General features: G+C 44.5%; 1 protein-coding gene across 6 annotated transcripts in view; it reads left to right on the plus strand.

Moving 5' to 3' along the window:
- LOC139550896 (partitioning defective 3 homolog) overlaps positions 1-19,358 on the plus strand; it is a 249,251-nt gene that overhangs the window by 170,394 nt on the left and 59,499 nt on the right. For 5 of the 6 annotated variants that reach the window (XM_071362135.1, XM_071362137.1, XM_071362138.1 and 2 more), the window contains 5 exons: positions 242-286; positions 4,887-5,117; positions 5,319-5,553; positions 9,737-9,844; positions 15,386-15,634. In XM_071362135.1, the coding sequence (XP_071218236.1) occupies positions 242-286; positions 4,887-5,117; positions 5,319-5,553; positions 9,737-9,844; positions 15,386-15,634 (868 nt within the window). The remainder of the gene's footprint in view (positions 1-241; positions 287-4,886; positions 5,118-5,318; positions 5,554-9,736; positions 9,845-15,385; positions 15,635-19,358) is intronic. The other variant, XM_071362140.1, reaches the window with a different exon arrangement.

Raw genomic sequence — 19,358 nt, forward strand, 5'->3', positions numbered from 1 at the left:
TGCTTCTTATCCCTACTGAATTACTGTAGTCCTGCACGTGTTTATATCACAATAGCTCTGATTGCTATCCTAAATCTCTACATTTTCCTGTCCGTCTGTCTGTCTCGCATGTTTTCTGATTGCCCTTGAAATTGCCTAAAGATGTGATGATGTACTTACGGTACAATAACGTTGCTGGAATGTTTGCATGTTGAATGTGCTCACTAACCGATCCTACATGTTTATTGCCCCCCTTTAACAGTAGCCGACGAGATTAACCTCACCCCTCGCAAAGAGAACACGCCAGGTAAGGAGTGACACGTCACTGAGGGAGAACGGACACCTCATCCGTTCCACAGTCCCTCCCCCCATTTCATTGTGAGATTCCAGACCTGCTTTAGAATGTAGAATCCACCAATCACAATGAGAATACATAGAACATTAAGACAGTTTGAGGTCATTGCAGTGGAATTGTGGGCTGGTGAATATGGACTAGGCAGTGATTCTTCTTAAGACGCAGCAGCACTGCTAATTGTTCTGTGGAAGGGAATGGGAGGAGAGCGGGCGGGAGAGATGGAGAGAAAGCGAAATCGCTCTGTCCTTGGCTGGGGCTGCAAACTGACAGCAAGTCATCCGTCATTGTCAGCCGTGTGTGTTTTCACAGCCACCTCTGAATAGCAGATCCTTTGAAGGATGGGATTTAGCCAAAAGGCACAGTGAAAGCAGGAGAAAGAAAGGGAAACAACAGAAAATAGAGGTAGTATCGTAGACTACTGTCAGACTACTGTGCATAAATGAGACTAAATATGTCATTAATGTCCCTTGTTAGGACATTGTTGTAGGCCCCAAACGGTGTCTGAGCAGTCACTAACGAGATACAAGGGCGGTGTCCCAAATGGCACCCTATTCCCTTAGTGCACTCATTTTTACCAGGGCTCATAGGGTGGCAATGGTCAAAAGTAGTGCTTTATATAGGGGATAGGGTGCCAATTGGGACGCACACCTGTTGTTTCTAACCTCCAATTCAAGACTTGGCAAAGAAGAGGCCACATATGTACTTTATTTGCCTCTCTGTAAAATGACATCCACAAAATATCTCAACTAGATGTATGTTCATATGAAAAATACATGATCACCACCCACCTACAATTTAATTGATGTTTTAGGTTTTCCCAGCTTTGGGGGAAAAAACTCCCCATTTAATTTTGCCCTAATAACTCTGTTGTTGTAGCTAGGCTAATAGATTTCAGGCTATTATCTTTAGTGTTTCAGGGTTTATTTTCTCTCCCCCTGTGCTACACTCTCCCTCTCTAATATATACATCCACTCCTTAAATGGTGCATGGTCCATTTAGCAGGCCCAAAACAAATCCCCAATCCTGGGGAAACTGATGACAGTTACAGCCTAGGAGAGGGAATAACATCCCAAGTATTTAGTGCACTACTTTTGACCTGGGAACATAAGAGTTCTGGTCAAAAGCAGTGCACTATATAAGGAATAGGGTGCCGTTTGGGACTGAGACCGTGACAGCCTGGGAGAGCGGAGTGATGGGACACAATAGCTTAGATAGCCTGGCCCAGTGGGCCTTCTTCTGCACTGATTGGCTATAGGACCTTGTTGACACAGACTGTAGCCACATGTTTGTCAAGGACTTCACTAGTTCACTAGGAGAGGGCAATGCATATAGGGCTCCCTAATGGCAAATAGCAACGTAAGTTCCTTCAGTAGTTTCCAGTCTGTTATGTGCCTGCAGTGCCTTCAGAAAGTATTCACACTCTTTGACTTTTTACACATTTTGTTGTTACAGTCTGAATAAATGTCTGAATACATGTTTTATTAAATGTAGATTTTTTGGGTCACTGGCCTGCACACAATACAATAATGTCAAAGTGGAATAATGTTTTTTACTTTTTTACAAATTAATTAATTATTCAACCCCTTTATGTATTCAACCCCTTTGTTATGGGAAGCCTAAATTTAACTAGGCAAGTCAGTTAAAGAACAAATTCTTATTTACAATGATGGCCTATGCCGGCCAAACCCTAACCCGGACGACGCTGGTCCAATTGTGCGCCGCCCTATGGGACTCCCAATCACTGTCGGTTGTGATTCAGCCTGGAATCGAACCAGGGTCTGTAGTGACGCCTCTAGCACTGAGATGCAGTACCTTAGACCGCTGAGTCACTCGGGAGCCCCAAAAGGCCTCGCAAAGAAGGGCACCTATTGGTAGATGGGTAAAAAAAAAAAAAAAATGACATTGAATAACCATTTTAGTATGGTGAAGTTATTAATGATTTCACTTTGGATGGTGTATCAATACACCCAGTCACTAAAAAGATACAGGCCTCTTTCCTTACTCAGTTGCTGGAGAGGAAGGAAACCGCTCAGGGATTTCACCATGAGGCCAATTGTGACTTTAAAACAGTTACACAGTTTAATGGCTGATATGTGAAAACTGAGGATGGATTAACAACATTGTAGTTACTCCACAATACTAACCTAAATGACAGAGTGAAAAGAAGGAAACAGAATACAAATATTTCAAAACATGCATCCTGTTTGCAACAAGGCACTAAAGTAATAATTAAAAATAAAATGGCATAGCAATTAACATTTTGTCATGAATACAAAGTGTTATGTTTGGGGCAAATCAAATACATTACTGATTACCACTCTCCATATTTTCAAGCGTAGTGGTGGCTCCATCATGTTATGTGTATGCTTGTAATCGTTATGGACTGGGGTGTTTTTCAGGATAAAGAAAGAAGTGGAATGGAACTGACCACAGGCAAAATCCTAGAGGAAAACCTGGCTGTTTGTTTTCCACCAGACACTTGACAGATTAATTCACCTTTCAGCAGGACAATAACCTAAAACACAATGTGAAATCTACACTGGAGTTACTTACCAATAAGACAGTGAATGTTCCTAAGTGGCTGAGTTACATTTTTGACTTAAATCTACTTGAACATATATGGCCAGACCATTTGACAGAGTTTGAAGAATTTTTTAAAGAATAATCGGCAAATGTTGCACAATCCAGGTGTGGAAAGCTCTTAGAGACTTACCCAGAAAGACTCATCACTGCCGAAGGTGATTCTAACATGTATTGACTCAGGGATGTGAATACTTATTTTCAATAAATTTGCAAACATTTCTTAAACATGTTTTCACTTTGTCATTATGGGGTATTTTGTGTAGATGGTGAGAGAAAAAAAAAATATTTAATCAATTTTGAATTCAGACTGTAACACAACAAAATGTGAAGTATGTCAAGGCGTATGAATACTTTCTGAAGGCACTCGATATGTGCAGCTTTAGTTGGTCCTATAGCCACAAATGGGCTGAGTCCCAAATGGCACCCTATTCCCTACATAGTGCGCTACTTTTGACCAGAGCTCCATGGGCCCTATATAAGGTAAAGGGTGCTATTTAGGACACTTCCAAGGTATTCCCTGTTCGACCTGCCAGTCGACTGCAGGGTGATTGATAGCTGTATTTGTTATATTAAGGCACCATCGTAGATCTCTGTACGACACGGGATTTCTCCTGTTTGAATAGGGTGGCAGTCTGTACAAACATGCATCGATAATACAGATATGTTGGAGCTGGGTTGCCAGGTCTGACTATCTGAAGCGTACAAACATGTTAGCTACAGAAATGTAGGAGCTAAGTTGCCAGGTCTGACTGTCTTAAACATACAAACATGCCAGTGCAGATATGTAGAAGGCTCGGTTGCCAGGTATGACCATCTGAAACCTACAAACATGCCTAGTGCAGAAACGGAGAAGCTGGAGGTTGCTATCTGAAACCACAGCCATGTATTTACATAAGGCTCAGTTGCCAGGGCGGAATATCTGAAACAAACATGTCAGTGCAGACCTGTAGGAGGCTGGAGGTTGCCAGGTCTGACTCTCTGAAACGCCCAAAACTCTTTGTCAAACAAACCACTGCCTGCTGTTCTTGACTCCCGCCGTCTGTCAGAGGTCTGAGTTAGTGTAATTTTGAAGACTACCGCTGAGGTGTGACTGGAAAGCGTGCTGTGCGGCCTCTGGCTGTACGCTAAAACCAAATGAATGGGTTTTGATGAATGAAAGCCTATCAGCTACAACTTCAGTGAAACGTTAAGAGGACAGGAAAGACTGAACATGAATAGTCACCAGCCCTGCTTGTTCAGGTTTCACCCTTCTCTGCTCCACTCCTCCTCCTCCGCTCCACTTCTCCTCACTCCCACTCCTTCCCAGGCAAGCAGCCACCATATCCATGGCCACCCACATTAAAGTGTGAGCTGCTTCCCAAAAAATGCTATATAGGGCGAAAAGTAGTGCACTAAATAGGGAATATGGTGCCATTTGGGATGTACCCTGGGCCTCTTGTTTACCCGGTACCTCTGCTCCAGTATACCCTGGGGATTAGAGAGAGAGCGAGCCTGCTGGGCTTTTCCCCTGAGGTAATCCATCCCTCTCTTTGCTTGCATCGCAAATGGCACCCTGTTCCCTGTATAGTCCACTACTTTTATATGGGCCCCGGTCACTTCAGATGCATCCTCTCTCTTCACCTCCATACCGCTCTACCTTCTCTACAATACCCCTTCAACCTGTGAGTGATGGAAAAAAGATGTACTGTCCACCTACTCTCTAAAACAAAACAAGACTTATTTAGGCTTATCTAGTATCAGAATTGAGTTTATCCCCTTTTTCCAAATGCAACTTAACCTGTTTTGGTTGTGTCACATAGTGTAAGAAATGAGCTCTATCCCAAGTTTTCATTTCAACTCACAGGCAGTAAAGTAAAATAACAAAAAATGCTTTAGTTAAATAGTGCATTTGCAAATACAAAAGCTCCTTTAGTTCACTCACAGCTGTGTTATCAATCAACTAACTTTGGATACTGTTGCTCCTTCGTAGGGTCTTCCACCAGGGACGTGGGTCCCTCCCTAGGCCTCAAGAAGTCAAGCTCTCTGGAGAGTTTACAGACCGCCGTTGCCGAGGTGACGCTCAACGGTGACATGCCCTTCCACAGGCCACGCCCACGCATAATCAGGGGGCGGGGCTGTAACGAGAGCTTCCGGGCCGCTATTGACAAGTCTTACGACAGGCCAGCAGCCACCGAGGAGGACGACGAGGGCATGGAGACATGTAAGACGAAGCAGGACTTCTATTGGACAGATCTAACTACTTCGGATGCATAAACCAAACGTTAATGCACATCTTCCGTTGATATCTCTGCCTGAAGAATTTACCCAGCATTTCAAGTTATGCCTGCATATAAAGGTCAGAATTTGAGGACTTAATAATTACCCAATGTATAAATCTCTTTCCATGTCTCCATCTCTCTAGTGGAGGAGGACACCGAGGAGAGCTCTCGGTCCGGGCGCGACTCTGTGTCCACTGTGGCAGATCTGACCCCACTGTCCAACACAGAGAGACCGCTGGTCAACGGCAACCGCACCAATGAAGACAAGAAGAAGGACAAAGGAGGGAAAGACAAAAAGAAGCCAGACCGGGACAAAGAGAAGGACAGCAAGAACAAGGCTAAGAAAGGCATGCTGAAAGGACTGGGAGACATGTTCAGGTAGCAGACACAATAACTGTTCCTCGTCCTTTACCAGTGTTTCACCCACCATCATCGGTGGGTCCTGGGGTCATGCCTTTCATCTGATTGTCTGAGATGGTCTCTGAGCTGTCTGGGAGGCCAATGATACATTCAAACGTCATATTTACTTAAATGGTTCTGACACAGGCTCTGTCTCAAATAGCACGCTGTTCCCTGTATAGTGCACTGCTTTTGTAAAGGTAGTGCAGTAAATAAGGAATAGTGTGCTAAAGTGGTTGTGGCAAGGAGAATGCTGACTGATTTCTAACAGTGTAGAATAATGAGATCCAGTGGGAGGAGAAGGATCTCCTGGCAGACATGCAGATCAGATGTTTGACCTAAAGGGGTGTGTGTGTGTGTTTCTGTGTGTGTGTGTGTGTCTTTGGCCTAAAGGTTGCTGGAAGCTCGAAATGTTTGGCTGCGATAGTCCCAGGGAACTGCAGGATCAAATCATTACGGAGGTGTGCTCCTCCCATTGACATGAGCACGATCAGTGGTTGTATGCAAACGCACACATATAGTACGCACTTCAGAGCCCACGACTTTTTTTGGTTTAATTCGATAATGACTTAAACATTTTCTTTCATTGACTGAAAGCATTGTGAAACCGCTGCTCAATATTGCCTTCCAGTTCCTCGGAGTGCACATCACTGACAACCTGAAATGGTCACAACGTCGCCTTTTCAACCTCAGGAGGCTGAAGAAATTTGGCTTGGCACCTAAGACCCTCACTAACTTTTACAGATGCACCATTGAGAGCATCCTGTCGGGCTGTATCAACCGCCTGGTACAGCAATTGCACCGTCCGCAACCGCAGGGCTTTCCAGAGGGTGGCACGGTCAACCCAACACATCACCGGGGGCACACTGCCTGCCCTCCAGGCCACCTACAGCACCCGGTTTCACAGGAAAGAAGATCATCAAGGACCTCAGCCACCAGAGCCACGGCCTGTTCACCCTGCTACCTTGTAGAAGGCTGAGACAGTACAGGTGCATCAAAGTTGGGACCAAGAGAATAGAAAACAGCTTCTATCTCCAGGCCATCAGACTGTTAAATAATCCCCAGTAGCTGACCTCCGCCGAGTACCCTACCCTGAACTGTTACTAGTCGGCTCCCACCCGGTACTCTACCCTGCACCTTAGAGACTGCTGCCCTATGTACATAGTCATTAAACACTGGTCACTTTAATAATGTTTACATACTGTTTTACCCACTTTATATGTGTATACTGTATTCTAGTCATGGCTCATCCTATATACCTACTGCTGTAGTTTGAAATGATTTTTAATAGTATTTGAACCCAGGTCTGGTTGGAGTGTTTCTCTGCTCTCAAACCGAGACGCTAGACAGAGACGCTAGTTAGATCTGACCCTCTCATCTCACTGGGCTCGCACGCGTACACACACACACACACACACACACACACACACACACACACACACACACACACACACACACACACACACACACACACACACACACACACACACACACACACACACACACACACACACACACTGCAGCCCAATCAAAGCGTCATTTCCATCAGAGCCCCATCTAGACCACAGCAGCCTCCCTCATCTACTCTACTCTGATCACCACTTGGACTCAAAGCAACACCCAATCTGCTCACTTGGCAGCATCCCCCAGATGGCCACTGCCCAGAAACACACACGTGACAGCATCAGTATGGTTGGTTTTTTCAGAGCTACAGTATGGTACAGTATGGTAAAGTGAAGAATCCGCAATCCGGCAAGAATCTGCCATTCTGCCCTTAACCCCCACAACAGCTGCTCCCCAGGCTCCAATGACGTTGATGTCGATTAAGGAAGCCCCCCCCCGCACCTCTCTGATTCAGAGGGGTTGGGTTAAATGCGGGAGACGCATTTCAGTTGACTGCATTCAGTTTTACAACTGACTAGGTATCTCCTTTCCCTTCCCTTTAGTACTGAAGCTTATGAAAGGTTTCAAGAAGCTGTGCTTAATCGGTAATGAATGCTAGAGTCAGTGAGACTTGTAATGACATTTTGACAGTGCTGCTGCTGTCAAGGCAGACCTTATCACTTTACCTGGGGCTCCCGAGTGTCTACAGACACCCTGGTTCAAATCCAGGCTGTATCACAACCGGCCGTGATTGGGAGTCCCATAGAGCGGCGCACAATTGGCCCAGCGTCGTCTGGGTTAGGGTTTGGTCGGGGTAGGCCGTCATTGTAAACAAGAATTTGTTCTTAACTGACTTGCCTAGGTAAATAAAGGCTACACATACTTGTTGGGATGAGTTTGAAATACATGATTGGTCCTGTGCATCTCAAATCCCTAGCATTTGATATCAAAACATCAAGGAATCTTCTCATGGACGTTCTGAGAGATTCGGAAATAAACACCTCCTCAAATATTTGTCTTTCTCTTATGACACTTTCACTTAACACTTTTTTTTGCGTTGTCAACAGAGCCCTTGAACTTGACGTTTCCCAGTCGCTTGCTTCTTTAACTAAAATAACCTCTTGTTAAATGCCCATCTTATAAGTGGTGTAGAAGTCGGAAGAGGAGAGGAGGGTTCTGTGCTTAACTGTACACAGAATATTGAATGCCCTTCTGTCATGATGAATGTTCTAATCTCTGAAAGTTTCACTAGTTCTTCCTGCCAGTGTTTCTGAAGGAGACTGGGGGGAATCTCAAATGGCTCCCTATTCCCTATATATAGTTTACTACTTTTGACTAGTGCCCATAGGGGCTCTGGTCAAAGTAGTGCACTCTATACTATATATAATAGGGTGCCATTTGGGACGTGGCTGGTGTTTTTAAGGAGATTTAATGGAAGCCACCGGAGTGGAAGGAGAAACTGTCACCCGCTGTCTCTGTGATAGATAGGGCTGCACTTCATATTAACACTTTCAACGGCTTTATGCTACATTTGAGGCCATTTGTTGATAAATTTTTCAGGTAATGGACCTCCCCCTTCGGTCTTTCCCGCTCACCCCTCTCTCTCTCTCTGTCTCCTTTCGTTATTTCTCTCTGTCTCACTCTCTTTCTCCTTTCGTTATCTCTCTCTCACCCTCTTTCTCCTTTCGTTATCTCTCTCTCTCACCCTCTCTCTCCTTTCATTATCTCTCTCTCTCACCCTCTTTCTCCTTTCGTTATCTCTCTCTCACACCCTCTTTCTACTTTCGTTATCTCTCTCTCTCACCCTCTTTCTCATTTTATCTCTCTCCGTCTCACTCTCTTTCTCCTTTCGTTATCTCTCTCTCACCATCTTTCTCCTTTCGTTATCTCTCTCTCACCCTCTTTCTCCTTTCGGTATCTCTCTCTCTCACCCTCTTTCTCCTTTCGTTATCTCTCTCTCTCACCCTCTTTCTCCTTTCGTTATCTCTCTCTCTCACCCTCTTTCTCCTTTCGTTATCTCTCTCTCTCACCCTCTTTCTCATTTTATCTCTCTCCGTCTCACTCTCTTTCTCATTTTATCTCTCTCCGTCTCACTCTCTTTCTCTTTTCGTTATCTCTCTCTCTCACTCTCTTTCTCTTTTCGTTATCTCTCTCGGTCACTCACTCTCTCTTGCTCCTTTAGTTTGTTCTATATATCTCCATCTCTCTGTGCTGAGAAGTTCTTGTTTTTTTTACAGCTGATTAAACTCAACTCTCTGCAGGCCAATTTCCCTCTGAATAAGCCTAGGTCCATCATATAAATAAGGTCTGCAAAGTAATTTAATCAACAGGGTGCCTTTTATGTGGAGTCAATCAAGCTGAAATATAATTTCAAGTAGTTCCCATTTGGTTTACTACTATTTCCCTTCCCATGAATATAATTACATTGATGGGCTATGGTAATATGATCTTGTCTCCTGTCAACTTCAGACCTGATCACAGGCAAACTCAGTCAAGTACAATTTAAAAGTGAAATATTTGATGGCATGTTTGTTAGAAGGGAGTTGGAGAGAATGGCAGAGTTGATCGCCATTAGTAATTTATAAGAATTTTTTGGGTCTGTCAAATTGCACCCTTTTCCCTATATAGTATGCTGTTTTTAACCAGGTCCCATGGCATAGGGCTCTGATCAAAAACGGTGCACTAGGGAATAGGGTGCCTTTTAGGAGGCATCCTTAAATTGACCAAAATCAAAGCCATTTTGGTAAAATCGTCTTTGTCTGCTTCCCCAATGTTTCAGGTTTGGAAAACACCGCAAGGACGGAGAGAAACTAGAGCGTAAAGGGAGGCTGGAGGAGCTGCAGGCCTCAGAAGAAGAGACACTGAGGATGAAACTAGAACAGGAGAGGTGAGTGTCTGTATGTCTGTCTACAGAGAGACACTCACACGGTGTCAAGGTTGCTCTGGGACTGGGATTTGATCCCACACACACACTAGTGTGTATGTGCTGAAAGGCATTGGTGCTATCCACTAGGCCAACCCCAGGCTACGAGCCACACTGCCTAATGAAGGAAGTAGCAGGTGGGGGATGTGACAGTAATTTGGGCACCAGACTGTAAATGCCAAAGCTATTACTACACACACACACACACACACACACACACACACACACACACACACACACACACACACACACACACACACACACACACACACACACACACACACACACACACACACACACATACATACACACACACACGCATACACACTACAACACTATGTTTAATTAATTCCAATTATTCACATTATGAAAGTTACATACGCAAACATTTTGAGTAGTAACTGGTTTGACAAAATGCAACTGAAAATTGTGATCTCACCTATTTTTGAAATGTTCTTGTATGACTGTGCTGTTTCCGCTCCAAGACTACTGCAGTTGAGGCACATCCATGGATTCCTCAAAAGCACAACAGTTTTTCTAGCAGTGCTTCGCTATTGTCTCCTTACCGTGAATCATACTAATAGGATATTGCGCAAGACACTGCTATCACTGTAATGTACCATTGATGCAAAACAAAACTGAAGCTAAGGCTAGCTTGTCAGTCACACAGGTCGCGGTCCCGTGCTCAGACTTTGCTGACCCATGCCCGATCTTACAACGCTTGGATAGGTATTTTGGGTATCAGCTTACCACATCAAATGCTATAGAAATCTGCTGCCCAACGGCGCAGTCTCTCACGTGGAACACAACCATTGGTTGATGCGTGCAAAGTCTGAGCAGAGGAACACGACCAATGTCTTCTGTTTCCACCCAGAGCTGTGGGAATGTCAGAAGTCAGCGCTATTAGGACTCCTCACTGACAGAGCCTGCTCTGCTTGCCCTGGCAATGACCCCCGTCCTTTTCTGTGATCCCACAGGTCAACTAATAGCTACATCCACACACAGACTACAGACAGGGGGTGCGTCCCAAATGGCACCCCATTCCCTAAATAGTGGGCCCTGGTCAAAAGCAGTGCACTCTATAGGGAATGTGGTGCCATTTGGGACGTGGGACAAAGAATAGAAAGAGGGTGTGTTTGGTTGGCGCTTGATTTACACCACCCGACTGAAGCCCTGAGTGTTTCCTTTGATTTACCCTCTATTGAAGGAGGAGTGAAAGGTTTGGGGGCAATCTGTGACAACATGAGAGCTTCTTTTCAAGCCCAGATATCTAGAGCCCCGACTGCGGGGTAGCAATCATAACATTCATCACGGCACACTTCGATTTCTACGTACCATGTCATTACCGCGCTGTCATTACCGCGCTGTCCTTACTGTGATGCACAGCCAATCACTTGGACATGGAGACCAAATCAAAGGAACTGTCATTATGAAATCACGCCAATCAACAAAATGGCTCTTTCTGCTTCTGGCTCTCGGCTAATAAGTGTCGCAAATACTGGATTCAGAAAGGAATACGGGGAATGAATGCACTCAATACTATACTATACTTATGCTATTGATCTTGGCATGAAGGACTGAGAAGTGAGACCAAAAAGCATTATGATCAAACCACTTGTATAAATAAATAGCATCATCATCATCTGCCAATCTGTCCAATATCTGCCAATATTGAAGGTATGTCTGCCTTTATATGCATAAAGCACACCAATGGAACATTTCTGATAACATTCATTATGAGATGGATCTCTAGGTAGAGTCCATATGGGTGCTCTTTATTTCATTTAATTATTAATAGGCAAGTCAGTTAAGATCAAATTCTACTACCTTGTTCAGGGGCAGAACGAATCCCGGAGCTAACCTTGTCAGCTCTGGGATTCGATCCTGCAACCTTTCGGTTACTGGCCCAACGCTCTAACCACTAGGCTACCTGCCGCCCCATCAGTCATGCTGAATCTTTGTCCTGATGAAACCCTTGTATTCCCAGTGTGCTAACTACCTACACCCCCCCCCCCCCCCCCCCCCTCCCTCTCTCTACAAACCATTACCTGGTGAACAGCTAAGGTAGTCATGTTAACTGCATGGAGGGAGTACCTCACCGAGCACATAATTACAGTTTTGCCAATTATCAGCCTTTCAACTTGCAATTATCATCCCCTTGCTTCTCTCTGGGCCTCTTTACTGCCAGGAACGAGGGAAAGAGAAGGGAGGACAGACAGCTTTTCCTCATCTAGCACTCAACTGGGAAATCTACATATGCCCCAACAAATGTGCATTAGCCACATAATGAAATAATACGTCAAGGAAACAGGTTTCCCATTTAAGTGTGAAATGAAATAAAGTCATTATAGGTGAAAATATTTATCCAAAAAGGCAATAATATTCCCCTGATGAGATTGCAAAGACATCACAGATTCCAGGCAGTCGCTGAGTTGAGTGGACTGAACCATCTTTAGAATATTTTGAGGGTTTCTTAATGGAAGCATATGCCTCTTATAACATGTTGGCACTGCAGCCTGCCCTGAGTGCAGACACCAGCTAAAGCTTGTTTGTAGACTCAGCGAATATCTAAATTACCAGAAGGAAACGGGCCCTTGAGAGACCTAGCTTTAAACCGTGGGAAAACAAGGTTTGTGTTGGGGGAGTTTAGTAGGCTACTGATGGTAAGCACGGTGCTGCTGATAAGATAAGAGCAGACATAGCAATCTGCTCCCTCGCTTTGTTTGGCTCAGAAGCCTTTCCATTGAGAGGAGGTGGAGGGGTCGCCAATGCTATTTCCTAAGCAGGCTAGCTAGACCGACCGACTGTGAATTGGATCCTTACAAAAGCAGTTGCCTTGACATGAAAGCCGGTACAATGTCAATCCCTACATCTTCTAAACAAATAACACTGCTACAGCAGAGCCTCCTTAAATTCCACCTCTGTTTACTTACTACCACAAAAATGCTGAATATTCTCAACACCCTTCAATGAGATATTCTATCTAGATAAGGCCAAGTGCCAACACGGGTCATAAGCCTGAGGGCCAGCCAGGAAGAAGGGCAAGATCAACCATTGGACCAAACAATGGTCTCAGCCCTGACATGTTTCTGTGAGGAAACCCTCAGAGGTCTTAATGATTGGCCCTGATGAGAGATGGAAACATCTGTACTTGGCATAGAGTATAGGAGCTATAATGGATTTTATACTAGGGGGGGGCATCAGAACCAGGGATGATGAGTGGCCTTTCCTCAGCTTCCACACATAACAATGTGCCATTGTGTCCACTGTGTAATGATAATGTCCCTTGGTGGCAACTGACAGCTACACAATAATGATAAAACATGCTGAAAGAAAGGAAACCCGGATGGAAGGTCCTGTGGGATAAGCGACACATAATCCTGTGACGAAAAATCTGATCACTTTATATTCCAGACCGTTGATTCACCAGACAGATGCTTGCCTGTGGCTGTGTCCCAAATGGTACTATATTCCCTATATAGTGCGCCACATTTGACCAGGCCTAGTGTACTATATAGGGAATAGGGTGCCGTTTGGACGTCACAAAACAATTAGGTTTTTCTGTCTAGCTGTGAAATGCAGGCCCTGGTCCCTGACCCTCACCTGAGTAAATTCATCCACTCAGTCAATCAGAGGTAGATTTTCTCTAGCCTCTGGCCTTGACCAATCAATATGTGTTTTGCCGGAGGAATTGTAACTCTCAACTGGTCCTTGGGAAAGGAACTCTGCCATTACAGATCAGACATTGATTAGGTAGAAGTTTCTGCCTCTCCACCTTTTCCCAGGGTACCCTACTCCTAGACCTCCACAGATTGTCTAAGTACTTCATTGCAGTAGTGGAAGCTTTCCACTAGAAGAGGGTTTATTAAAAGACATCTTAAGTGTTCTAGAGAGGGGAGCAGCTGCCTGTGAACATAGGTTGCGTCTCAAATGGCACTCTATTCCCTGTATAGGGCTCTGGACGAGGGTGAAGAATATATCAAATATTCAGACCCCTTGACTTCTTCCACATTTTGTAACGTTACAGGTGTATTCTGAAAGTGATTACATCGTTTTTTTCCCCTCATCAATCTACACACAACATCCCATAATGACAAAGCAAAAATAGGTTTTTAGAATCTTTTGCAATTTTATTACAAATAAAAAATGGAAATATCACATTTACATAAGTATTCAGACACTTTACTCAGTACTTTGTTGAAGCACCTTTGGCAGCGATTACAGCATCAAGTCTTCTTGGGTATGACGCTATAATCTTGGCACACCTGTATTTGGGGAGTTTCTCCCATTCTTCTCTGCAGATCCTCTCAAGCTTATTGCTGCACAGCTATTTTCAGGTCTCTCCAGAGTTGGCCGATCGGGTTCAAGTCTGGGCTCTGGCTGGGCCACTCAAGGACATTGAGACTTGTCCTGAAGCCTCTCCTGCATTGTCTTGGCCGTGTGCTTAGGGTCATTGTCCTGTTGGAAGGTTATCCTTCGCCCCAGTCTGAGCAGGTTTTCATCAAGGATCTCTCTTCACTTTGCTCCGTTCATCTTTGCCTCAATCTTGACTAGTCTCCCAGTCTATGCCGCTGAAAAACATTCCCACAGCATGATGCTGCCACCACCGTGCTTCACCGTAGGGATGGTGCCGGGTTTCCTCCAGACGTGACGCTTGGCATTCAGGCCAAATAGTTCAATCTTGGTTTCATCAGACCAGAGAATCTTGTTTCTCATGGTCTGAGAGTCTTTAGGTGCCTTTTGGCAAACTCCAAGCAGGCTGTCATGTGCCTTTTCCTGAGGAGTGGCTTCCGTCTGGCCACTCTACTACCAAGTCCTGATTGGTGGAGTGCTGCAGAGATGGTTGTCCTTCTAGAAGTTTCTCCCATCTCCACAGAGGAACTCTGGAGCTCTGTCAGAGTGACCATCAGGTTCTTGATTACTTCCCTGACCAAGGTCCTTCTCCCCCAATTGCTCAGTTTGGCCGGGCGGCCAGCTCTAGGAAGTGCCTCGTCAAAATCCTGTCTCGGAGCTCTACTGACAATTCCTTTGACCTCATGGCTTGGTTTTTGCTCTGACATGCACTGTCAACTGTTGGACCTTTTATAGAAAGGTGTGTGCTTTTCCAAATCATGTCCAATCAATTGAATTTACCATAGTTGGACTCCAAGTTGTAGAAACATCTCAACGATGATCAGTGGAAACAGGATGCATCGGAATTCAATTTTGAGTCTCATAGCAAAGGGTCTGAATGCTTATGTAAATAAGGTATTTCGGTTTATTATTTTGAATACATTTGCAAAATTTTCTAAAACGGTTTTTGCTTTGTCATTATGGGGTATTGTGTGTAGATTGCTTAGGATTTTTTATGTTTTTATCCATTTTAGAATAAGGCTGTAATGTAACAAAATGAGGGGGGAAAATCAAGGGGTCTGAATACTTTCCGTAGGCACTGTATGCTGCCATTGGGGACGCATCCACAGTTTTCTTTTTGAGGAATCAATAATGAAACATTCTCTCCTCCAGGATCCAGGCTAAGACCCGGGAGCTGCGGGAGCGCCAGGCACGGGAGAGGGACTACGCTGAGATCCTGGATGTCAACCTGAGCCGAGACGAGGAGCACCCCTACGCAGGCATCGGGCCCCTGGACACGTCCCTGGACAGCGGGCACAGCCGGCCCCAGAGCCCCCGAGACAACCACCATCAAGATCCCTCCCTGTACACACAAGTCGGCAAAACCCGCAATGCAAATGGACGCCCTCCCTCCGCCGACAGGTAGGGGCTCGAGGGTCTATTCCACGCTATGAGGAGCAGATCTGGGTTCAAATACTATTTAAATATTTCCTAGCCTGCCAGGAGTGCCAGATTGGGCAGGGGTTGCCATTGTGAGACTATTATATTGGTCCATTAACCCAGGCAAGCTCAGGTAAAGTATTTGAAATGATTTAAAATAGTATTTGAACCCAGGTCTGATGAAGAGTGGTAGTAATATCAAGCACTATTAAGTAGCACTTCTGCATGGCAGTTTGGTTTTATACTTGTGTTATAGACAGACCATCATGTAAAGATGGAATCTGCAGTATGGGGCACGGCGCCACTGGCAGCCCTACCACTGTTGTTTTTGTTGCCGAGATGAGAAGCGTCTCACAAAATGGTTAAAAAAAAAGTCAGTACATATTGTGCTCTGCTATCACGCATGCAGTGATTGCCAAGGGGGAGAACAGTGTTCATGGTTTGCAGTAACTTCTTTGTTGTTGTAATATCGCAAACGGACGTGGCTGTTTCACCATTATGGATTCCTGCTTCAAGCCTCTGAGGTGTTGAAGAACTCATTCCTGAGAGAATAGTATCTTGCTGTGCCTTGCCTTGCCGTGCCTGAGTACTGCTAGGAGAAACACTGCTGCGCATACAGTACCTCCACATTTTTATGCTGTCACTCACTTTCATCTATAAGTATTCTATATCCGAGCACTGAGTAGCTACAGTATAGAAGGCTGATATACTCTGTCTTGTGTCTTAGTCCAGCCATCAACTCTCACCCCAGGAAAACAAGTACAGGCAGTTAAATGTCACCACTCTACTGACTGGGACTCACTGGTGATTACCTTGTTTCTGGAGGGAAAGGAAGGCAGCATTTCTACATTTTCTCTTATGCTCTCCTGATCTACTTCCCCCGTTTCTTACATGTTCATATCATAGTATGCGTCCCAAATGCCACCCTATTTCCTACATAGTTTGATTCGGCTTTTATAGGGAATAGGCACTACTTGGGCCCTAGTCAAAAGTAGTGCACTTAATAGGGATAAAGGTGTAATTTGAGACGCAAACATAGAGAAACATATCCTCAGGCTGACTGTTCACTTTCCCTTGGGATTGGCTGTCTGTCAATCATCTCACACCATTCCCAAGACTGACTTCAACTTTCAACTTTATTGTCCCTGAGGAAATTGGTTTCGCAGCAATGGTCATACATGAAATACATCAAATCGTATATTGACAAATCTTTATTCCTACTATGTTATTCATTCATAGTCAGTGTCCCTGTGATGCCATAGTGAACACAGGGGCCACTGCAGTGACAGTACTTTACATCACACTAAAGGCTGTGATGAGAAACCATAAGCCTGTGGGCCCTCTATCTACAGCAAATGGCACCCTATTCCCTATATAGTGCACTACTTTTGACCAGATCCCTATGTGCCCCGGTGCCATTTGAGCCGAAGCCACAGTATACCACTGTAGAACTGTATGGCCTGGAGCACAGTACAGATGAATAACCTGGGATGATTTCCCTAGCCAGAGTGAATACAGTTATCCTGGGTGTTATTTTACATGTCCCTCTACTCGGATGTGTGTAGATGTATTAATACTGTATGTACTATGTAATATTGATGTATAATTCATTGTGCTGCCGCAGTGTTAAGGTTTGGATATAGTTCTAGAGAGGGGATGTGTGAAGAAGAAATGAATAGCATTCCCGTGCACTGCGGCTGTTAAGAGACGAGCAATACCATGGCGCACTCGTTCAATAAACATAGTCAGGGACGTGTTCATGACCCCGTTGCATCAGAACCACTGGCGCAATCTGTTTAAACTTTGCTTGTGTTTGGCTCTTCAGTGCTATTTCAGCATTTGGTTTTGTCACAGGTGGTGATGGTATTGTTTTTTCAAGTTAGAGCGGCCATTGTTTTGTTGTACTGTGCATCTCTTGAGGGGAGATGTGGTTTGTGAAAGACTCAGCCCCCCCGAAGACATTAATCATAAGCAGATGTATCATCACAAACCTACAACTTTATTAGATATGTGTCTACGTCCCAAATGCCACCCTATTCTCTATATAGTGCACTACTTTTGACCAGAGCACTGATCAGAAGTAGTGCACAGGGTTCCAGTTTTATTTGATTTCTGAAAATCATTATGCCCTTGGAAAGCGTTTGGAAATAATGCCACTGCGAAGTAGAGGCACAGCGTATTGCACCATGGGAATTTTTAGAAGGAGAGTATTTGATTGTAAAATATTTTATATTGCAAGTTGAAGATGTATATAAGTTGCACTACTTTCCTGTTTCTTTATAGGGATTTATATGTAGTCAGTTCAACTTGATTACTGTACGCTATGCTCCAAGGGGCACTGCACATGTCAAGCAGAACTGGTGCGATAGAATAGATGTTTATATATCTGTTACTCAATACTGGGCAACATTTTCTTAAGATTTAAACAAGAGTTTGTGTCAGTAACTTTCTGTTGAGAATTGGTACATGTAACAACAAACACATCTAAGATGTTAAGTTTTTTGCGTAGACCTCACACTATAAGAAAATACACCCCAGGAGAGGTTGTTATACTAACAGGAGAAAACCAGGAAGTGTGTTTCCTTTAGGACCTACACAGAGCAGGAAGTGTATTAACAGCCCACCATAGGAGGGAGAGCGAGGTGGGAACCTTGTAGCTTTTCCCAAGTCAAGTAGCAGGAATGTTTGTCATTAAGGTCCTGTATGCCAGTAAGGACTGATATAAGAGCTTTGCTGCGGTGGACATTATACACAGAACAGGAAGCTGAAAGGGAGAAAGAAACATGGCGCTCTGCCGGAGAAATACCCCTTTTATAAGGAGAGCATACATGCCCTGGTAGCTTGTGTACAGGCAGAATCGTCTTTGGTGAGCCTTAAGGCGTCAGCATGCTTCAGTTCGGCTGGAGGCTAACTGAGCGAGTGTGCTCGTATACTCCCTTAAAAGACCTTCGCTTGAAAATGGAAAAAAGAAAAGTGTCAATAGTACCGTTTGTCTGTTTTGAGACGCCGTAGCCAATATACACTTCCTCAAAATAGTCCGAAATAACTCAAGAAATCTGTCATTCATTTTGACGTTTTTGCCAAGAAGATCTTAGTTGCAATTTTACATCTTAGATGTTTGGTCCAATATTTCTCAATAAATAAATGTGCATGAAAACAAGTCGTCTCTCGTTGAATGATAGACTTTATTAAAGAATCCCTACTATTGACCAATCACCGAGGAAGGGGCATAGACTTCGGCTTGCCTCCAGAAAAAATGTATGTGCCCAAACAGCCGAAAAATCCAAGTCCAAAACGAACAAAAATGTCACACCGTCGGCATAATACACTACATGGCCAAAAGTATGTGTGTGTGTATGTGCTCGTTGAACATCTCATTCCAAGATCATGGGCATTAATAAGGAGTTGGTCCCCCCTTTGCTGTTATAACAGCCTCCACTCTTCTGGGAAGGATTTCCACTCAATGTTGGAACATTGCTGCAGGGACTTGCTTCCATTCAGCCACAAGAGCATTAGTGAGGTTGGGCACTGATGTTGGGCGATCAGACCTGGCACGCAGTCAGCGTTCCAATTCATCCCAAAGGTGTTCGATGGGGTTGAGATCAGGGCTGTGTGCAGGCCAGTCAAGTTTTTCCACACCAATCTTGACAAACGATTTCTGTATGGAGCTCACTTTGTGCATTGGGTCATTGTCATGCTGAAACAG

Source organism: Salvelinus alpinus, chromosome 23, assembly GCF_045679555.1.
Source record: "Salvelinus alpinus chromosome 23, SLU_Salpinus.1, whole genome shotgun sequence".
NCBI classification, from domain to species: domain Eukaryota; kingdom Metazoa; phylum Chordata; class Actinopteri; order Salmoniformes; family Salmonidae; genus Salvelinus; species Salvelinus alpinus.